Source organism: Taurulus bubalis (assembly GCF_910589615.1).
Source record: "Taurulus bubalis genome assembly, chromosome: 1".
NCBI lineage: Eukaryota > Metazoa > Chordata > Actinopteri > Perciformes > Cottidae > Taurulus > Taurulus bubalis.
This window is the reverse complement of record NC_136589.1, coordinates 24,216,664-24,225,089: the sequence shown is the minus strand read 5'-3', so window position 1 is coordinate 24,225,089 and position 8,426 is coordinate 24,216,664. Positions and strand designations below refer to the sequence as shown.

The window sequence follows — 8,426 nt, the reverse complement described above, 5'->3', positions numbered from 1 at the left end:
ACCAGGTGCAGGAGACAACCTTCGGGATCAGGGCCGCGCTCCAGTGAGCGATGTTTACCCGTCGGCGCCGATGCATTTAAACGCTTTCTTCTTTCTCCCTTTCCTCCGAGCAGCTCCGCATGGCGTGCAAAGTGCCAGGGTTCCGGGGGGCCCCGGCGCGGAAACAAATGCCAGCCGCTCACTCTTCCAAATGTCAAATCCGGCGTGTCGTGGACATTCGATATGACCGTCCCTGCCGGACCGATTCGCAGCCACGCTCTTCAAACAGTCCTTAATGTCTCGCGATGAGTGGAGAGGAGAGGATAGGGAGGGGGGGCTGTATTTGATCTGCCTATGGGTGCGGCCTGGGGGGGTCATCGGCGAAGGAACACAGTCGAGAGGTCAGCTAGAGTTCAAATAGAACAGGCCTCATGAACAAATACAAGAAATTGTTTCCCCTGAATCAAATGTTGTGTAAAAATAGCCCATAAAAGCAGGACTCACTAACTTTCACTTGTTTGTTTTAACTAAAACATCATCTTATATTACTACTATTACTACGCTGCTATTTTAGGGAGAAGAGAAGAAATACTACAGGTCCGCAGCACACCTGTACACGTCCGTGAGGCCTTTTGCTTGTTCAGCTCGACACAGCAAAACTGCAAAAGCTGGACAATAAAAGGTGAAACGATGTTTTGAATTTGCAGCATGGCTTCACAAGTGGACGTGACCAAACATGCCAGAATCAGCTCGTCTTGGGTTTCAGGGGTTCCCCCTCAAACCAGTCACCAACCGACTCATCAACCTGTTGTTTTGCAGGCCAAGAGGCTTTTTGAAATTCCATTTCCATCTGATTTTGGGACATGACTTCTGCCACTGAAATTTCCACAACCCTCTTGAAGAGTTACCACCAAAAAAAAACAGCCTGGCTACACGGCAGTGAAACCTGGAGGGTTCATAATGGAACATGACAGATGAACAAAAGGTCATCCTTTTTCCAAAGTTACCTTTTTTTTTTTCCTTTTTTACACTATGACAGACAACACTCAGTAACAATCTGCAACCACAGCGACGTCAGGTCAGCGGTTCATAATACACCAGGAATAATGATCCCTCCCCCAACATTATACAGCTTAGAAAAGCAGTATTGTATACAAAACACCTTGGGCTGTCCCCCCCCCCCCGACTGCATCTGGAGACTTGATTTTCCAGGGGACTCATTAAAACGGCCAAACCTGTTAGAAATAATTGATGTGGCAAATCCAAATCATTCGGGGCACCCGAGATAATAAGCAGGCCGACGAACGTTTTCTACGAGCATTCGAATTTATTGAAGGCACATCAGTTAGAAAGAACACAATAGTTGTGCTGGACACATACATTCATCGTCAGTTACCTTTTACTTCAACTAAATCAAATATATCACATATTAGGACTAGGTAGTCTACCGTTCCTGGGCGAAAAAAGAAAAGTGTGGGACTTTTTAACACACACACACACACACACACACACACACACACACATACATATACACATATATCAGTTGCCTTTATTGTAAGCACCTTTGCTATTCAATATTATTGTCAAATTACAAGGTTTAAAATCATAAATACATTGTATCGCAAATCAAGTATAGTTCAGCTCAAAGTCCAGTCGCTCAAATTGTCTGCGTTTTCTAACAGTCCCTAGTCTAAGACAACTAAGAAGTGGTCCATTGTTCTTAACAAGACGGTCAGCGAGCTCCCCTCCTGGGTCTCACTGATTCTGGACCCTTTGTCTCTTCTTTGCCTCGGTCCCTTCCACATCCTTCATGCAGGCCACCAGGAAATCGCGGCACTTGAGGGCATACTGCTCGGGGAAGTCCCGGAAGTGGCCGACGTGGGGACTGGAGACGAAGTCGAAGCTGTCCGCCGAGGCGCCCCTCCGCTGCAGGGCCGCCACGAAGAGCTCGACGTCTCGGTGCCGGATCACCTGGTCGGCCCTGGAGTACATGTAGAAGTGGGGCCAGGCGGGTGGGCTCTCCTGCACGGCGTCGTAGTGATTCTTGTGCACGTACTTGGTCAGCGGGTACAGCACGATTCGCAGCATGAAGACGGTCACCGCGAAGAGGGCCAGGAGGAGGTACCGCAGCACGGGGGTGATTTTGGGGCCCAGGGTGGCCGCCAGCGCGCGCAGGGCCCCGCGAACGTTCCCGCTGCCGGGGGCACTGTCCACCAGGGCCCCGATCACGCACAGGGAGTGGAACTGCTTGTCCTTATTCAGCAGCTCGATGACATAGCGGTACAGCATGAAGCCACCGTTACTAAACACGTGAAAGAAGACGGGGCTGTTCTCCACCTCGTAGTCGTAGAGGACCTCCAGCAGCTTCGTGGCCGTGCTGCTCAGCTCCTTGTAGCCGAAGGACTCTGAGATGAAGACCGTCTTCAGGGGGGCTGTGTAGCGGATGGTGACGCATCCCTGGAAGTGAGAAAATGAAGAAGATAAATATATATATATATGGGAGTTAAATTGACAAAGCAATAGGCAGAATGGCTTGGGGTATTATATGTATTATTATTTTGTTGTACCTGTTCATTGTAGATAGAGCTGTATTTGGAGAGGAGTTTGTCTTTGCAGCCAGCCCAGCCCAAAAGAATCACAACGGGCTCCTTTGTCCCCTGCCAGTGTCTCTCTGGAAAACAAGACGTGTTAGCTAAAGCTAATGCTCGGGACGACGTTTGTTTGTTGTTTTGCACTGGCTCCCTGGCAAGATGAGCGTTAGCATGTATGCTAGGCGGCAGACCACGCGCGCACACACACACACACACACACACACACACACACACACACACACACACACACACACACACACACACACACACACACACACACACACACACACACACACACACAGCTCACCCGACGTGATCGCGTCTGGAAACACGATGTTGTAGTCAATTTCGTTGTCTGCCATTTCCGCACGCGAGAGCATCAACTGCGTTGGTCTGCCGCTGCCGTACGGCTCATTTGACTGTCGTAAAAAAAAAAAAGGCGCAATCAGGCTGGATAAGCAGTGACAGATAACACAAAGCGGACAGACAGGTCGACGGACTGTCACCGCGCAGAGAAATCCTGTTTCCCGAATGGAGCGTTGTTTCTTCTTCTTCTTCTTCTTCTTCTTCTTCTTCTTCTTCTTGTTGAGCAGCAGTTTGCATCCAGCTAACTTAACACCACTACAGCGCCCCCCTCTGCATGACAGCGTTACGTCCGTCAAATTCTGCATTTTATTCCCCAAATAGAACGGCAACGTTTGAACATAGTTTGACGATCTAGGCTGAATTTAAATTGACCAATTTTACGCTTATTTATGTTCCATAAAATTATATCTGCAACTAAATAAGTGTGTTGTTTACCTGCAGTGGAAACGCTGACTTAAAGCATCTGAATGCGTCTAGAAAACTATGAACACACTCTTACAGCGTGTTTAATTATTATTTGTATGCGAAATGCAAAATTGCAAACGCTTTATTTTCGATAAAGTATTTCAATTTGAGTTTCCATCTACTCATAACACGTTACTTTCAGGTTTTATTTTTGGCTAATGCGCACATTGAAGAACAAAAGAAAAACATGCCTCATATGCCTGATTACCAACACTGTTCATAACAACTGTTGACAGGATTTGTAAAGCAGGGCTCTCAAGTTTTTAAGACAGGTAAGAGTGACATATCCTCCTTCAACCCCCACACCCCCTAATACTCCCCCACCCCCAGCCACGCCCATGCCATGCCCACAGACCAGCCCCCCTCCCCCCATATTATTATTAGCTTTATTTTCATTGGTTGCTGGATTACATTTCACCCAGATACAACAGATACGTTTTTCTGATTGGCTATTCATGTAGCCCATTTCTTTTTTTTGATTGGCTGATGAGTGGGACCTCGCGGCAGAACTCCAGGGGATTCGGGGGAGACGTGCTTGATTCCTCCATGGTGAGGGCAGCGCGACCAGGTCATGTTTGTGCGCTGCGGCACATTAAATAGCCTAGAGTTTTTTTTCAGCGTGAGAAATACGATGTGTGGCGGGAAGGCGTGACTTAAGACCGAAATGCGTGACAGTCACGCTCAATGTGTGACACTTGAGAGCCCTGGTAAAGTCATTTTTCAATAAATAACTGCAACCATCAGCAGCAGGAATCTCTGTTGCATGTAGTCTTACTAGTCTCTTTTTGGAGGCACAGCGCGTCATTTTACACACGGCTCGCACAACCTTCATTTACCATCTGAATCTCCGGAGTCCGGACACACCGGGATTTAATAATTAAACCTGCTGTAAGAGTGCGTTTAGAGTTTAATAGACGCATGTGGTGCTGAAATACAGTACCATACACCTTACTAATCACCCAGAAAATGTATTAACGTCCACCTGCGTCAGTGATTTAACGTGCTTGTGCGCCCTGGAAACAGAACGGTGATTTTGGAACTGCGGCCCTTCAAAATGACTCCTTTGCGTTTGGACTTGACACGAGCTGACCCCAGGCTAAACTTGTCTGCTGGAAGCTGAACTTTTGGAAAACTGCTCACTTGGAAAACGAAAAAATGGCCTTCAATGGACCCCCCATAGAGGAGCACCTGCGGGACCAGGACTGTTTCGACTACCATAACTTCTGTGCATGTAAGACATCTAAAATTCGAAATAATGTATTCATCTATGAGATCCTTAAAACATGTTTCTGTCAGTAAATCATCTAGGGATCAAGGGATACATTTCAAGGTAGGCATTTAATGGAATGTTGAGGGTAAATACCTGTTGATGGCACCAGTTTTTGTAAAATGAATATTAGATGGTATAGGATGTACGGATTTTCACGGACCGGTGCAGAATGTTTACGGGTATCATTTTTTTCTCAAAATTTTGCCGTCGACAATATGGGAAAAAAGATGGTGCTTTGGCCTTTTTTTCGCATAATGCAAAAATTGCAACTTTTCTTGTTCACCATGGAGATGATGGAACTCTGAGGAGTGTCGTCAATACTTCTGTACTTTTACTTTTACATCACCAATGATTGAATTGCACTTTCTTGATTCTTGTTGTTCTGAGTTTATGTGGTTGAATGCACTTATTCTAAGGTGCTTTGGATAAAAGCAACTTATTAAATGAAATCTAATGTAATATAATGTACTGTAAAATGCTAAATTGAATTCAGTGAAATCTGCAGTGAAAGTATCGTATTATTCAATTATGGTATTGCTATATTTATTTAAGTAAGTTGGATTGTATCGTATTCATAAATTGTGGTATTAGAAGTATCGTATTTTAAAATTGTAGCATTGCTATATTTATTTAAATAAAAAATATGAATAATTCTGTCAGATAAACTGCAGAACCTTGCCTTCGTCCAATAACAGCCGTCGGCCCCTGTGGCCCTAAATAGGATATAAACTGTTTGGATAATGGAATGGTGCAAGTCTGCTGCTGTATGTAAACAGGCCTCTATGTGTCCTCTTGTCTGGAGTATCTATTATATTAAAATGATCTGCAGAGATGTAACCTCAACAGGCATACGTATACTCCATACATATTGTCGCTTTGTGTTCTCACAGATGATTGTCAAGACCTTTTAGATCACAACGTTGCTTCAATAGAAAAAGTGGTGTGAAGGGTAATCCTTATTCTTGTGTGAATGCAGCATCACATGGCTCTCATCCTGGCATGTGTTCAAGATTTTTACTTGAAATATGCTAATAGCACCTTTTATGTTGCTGGCTTTTCTACAAGGTGCTTGTGATGCACCTGCTGCAGTGCTGCATTCAGTCAGTCTAGAAGATATATGGGAATCAGTGGGCTTTTAATCCTGAGTTGTGCCTGTGGAGTGCAGAATGTGACCATTTCATACATTACCCCCTCCCAGGTAGATTCTTCTGTCCTTGGAACTGCTACAACAGGGTCGTCCACCTCCCTCCCGCTGACCAAGTGGCGGTAGAAGAAGAGGATGCTGAGCCTCACATAGTAGACGGAGGCGGTGTTCTTCGGAGCCTGTTTCTCCTGCTCGACGCCTGGAGGGGAGAGGAACATGACGGAGAGGAAGACGACGACGAAGAAGAAGAAGCCGACGAAGAGGAAGACGGCGAAGAAGAGGACGACGAAGACGAAGAAGAAGAAATAGAAGAAATTGACGCCGCGGGTTTGAGCGACGTGGCCGAGCCTGACGGAGGCGGTGGAGACGGTCAGTGATTATGTGTGCGTGCAGCTTACACCTCAAATGTAATGAATCAGGCCTGAACGATTGTTTTATGGATGTGCAGAATGTGACCTTTGTATACGTTTTAACCTGTAAAAACATAACTGTTGATATTATAATCCGTCAACAATAAGCTCAGCTAAACTCAGCTACCCGACTGCTACCATACTGACATGAGAGTGGTAACTTCTCATGCGATTAGCTCATTTCCAAAATGTTGAACTACTCCTTGAACATTATAAAACACCAACGGCCAGTGGTGGGCCGTCAGGGCCTTTAAAGCCTTCCCTGCTGGCCCAAACAGAATCACAAAGTTATAGCTATTTTATAATTTAATTGTTTTTCACAAATACACTACATGTATTATAATAATTTTCCCCTATCAGGTTATTTTCTCATTGTACAGCTCTGTTGCTCAGCCTGCAGTCTTCAGCCATCAGACTGCAGCTGCTTTGAAGGAGAAACTTTCATCCAATCAGATTTTGGAGCTGCGTGAGCTCTTCCCGACTCAGAAACGTCCGCTGAAAAAAAAAAACTCCTTCTTCACTACTTCTACTTCTTTTTCGAGAATAGGCGCGGAGGGCTTGGCGCTTATACGGTTAAAATAGCTCCGCGGTCGGTCCACACCGTGTGACCTCCATGCCCGTAATAGTGCAAAGAAATCGGCCGTATAGCAGAGTGAGCGTCTACTGTCCACACATGACAGTCTGTATGAACGCGTCGTGTAGTGGGCAGCGCCGTGTTCAATACACGCAAGGGTGAGACAGGAACTCCCGGGACACTTTTTTCTTCTTCCCCAGTCCGCACCTGATGTGGACACACGTCATTGAAGGCCTTGGTCTAAAAGCCACGGCCCGCCACTGCCAACGGCAGACCCAGAGAAGGGTCCACACTCCTCACTTGTGTTTGTCCTCACAGGGCAGGAGTCGTGGAGCCAGTGAGCGCTGACGTCCACCACCACACACACGACCAGCGAGGTGTGAGGAAGCTCCAGCAGCACAGCAGACCCTTGAGATCCAGACCGTCTGCACCGGGCTGCTCTCATGTGGAGTTCAGTTCAATAAATGAAGAGTATGCAAGACACATCAAATGATCCTGTGCTGTGTCACCTCGCTGATGGTGATCTGCTTCAGTAGTTCATCTGTTTAAGCTTTAAGGTGAACTCTGTTACATTGTTCATTCGGTACCATGGCAGCTATTCCTTCTGTCCATCCGGGGAGAGGGATCCTCCTCTGTTGCTCTCCTGAAGGTTCCTTCCTTTTTTCCCTGTGAAAGGTTTTTTTCAATTCATTTTTTGGGGGGAGTTTTTCCTGATCCCATGTGAGGTCGTGGGACAGGGATGGCATATGTGTACAGATTGTAAAGCCCTCCCAGGCAAATTTCTAATTTGTGATTTTGGGCTATATAAAATAGACTGAATTGAACTGCTCCCAGAACAACTTTGTCGAGTTGTTTCAACTAGCACTTTTATTCAAGTGTATATTTGTGACAAACAAATGTAATGCCTTCTCCAACACACACACATTGTAGAAATAATGTTGAGTAGATGAAACTTGACTATTTTTAAATGTTTTTAAAAAGTGAGGTTAGTCTTGTGGTGGCTCCGGAGGAAAGGCTGAGTTGTTACTGAGATCAAATAGTTAATTGTCTTATGTAGAATTAAATTACCTTAACTTCTACTACTCTTGAGTTCAGGAATTCATTTAAACACTTTGCAATGGACACGTTGTCCTTTTTAAAATATTTTCTTTTATTATTTTTTAACAAATCCAAACGGTTCAGCACTGAAAGTTTTTAAACATTTTTATAAAACATTGGATGGATTTTTTCTCTATTTTAAGTAATTGAACCTAACCGGTGGTCAAAATGGTATCTGCTCAACATCAGTATCCATTATTACAAAAACCCAACGAGTAGGACATTAATCAGAGACGTAATGAAGAGGCCAAAGATGGAAAGGTCCACAGCAGAGATTGGAGAACCCGTCTGTATGGAAGAGTGGACGGAAGAGAGCCAACGCTTCAAGAAGTAAAAGGTTGATGATAAGAACACATTGTTTGCTGTTGTACAAAGCAAATCTAGGTGGGGACATTTTGCTCTGGTCATCCCTCCAGATAAACCCAGAAGATAAAATAAAGACAAAAGAATCATTGTGAAGAAGCATTTGTTTATTTTACTAAATCTGAAATGAGGGATCAAATGTAAATCATCATCTCACTTTGGCTGT

The 8,426-nt window shown here is 44.9% G+C and overlaps 1 protein-coding gene across 1 annotated transcript; it reads right to left on the bottom strand.

The window, feature by feature from the left end:
- Nucleotides 1-1,308: 1,308 nt before the first annotated feature.
- Nucleotides 1,309-2,962, bottom strand: tmem53 (transmembrane protein 53). The gene is made up of 3 exons (XM_079217203.1): nucleotides 2,878-2,962; nucleotides 2,547-2,650; nucleotides 1,309-2,436 (listed from the first exon to the last, which is right to left on the bottom strand). The coding sequence occupies exons 1-3, from the start codon at nucleotides 2,948-2,950 to the stop codon at nucleotides 1,735-1,737; spliced, it is 879 nt and encodes a 292-aa protein (XP_079073329.1). The 5' UTR covers nucleotides 2,951-2,962; the 3' UTR covers nucleotides 1,309-1,734.
- Between the last annotated feature and the right edge of the window lie 5,464 nt (nucleotides 2,963-8,426).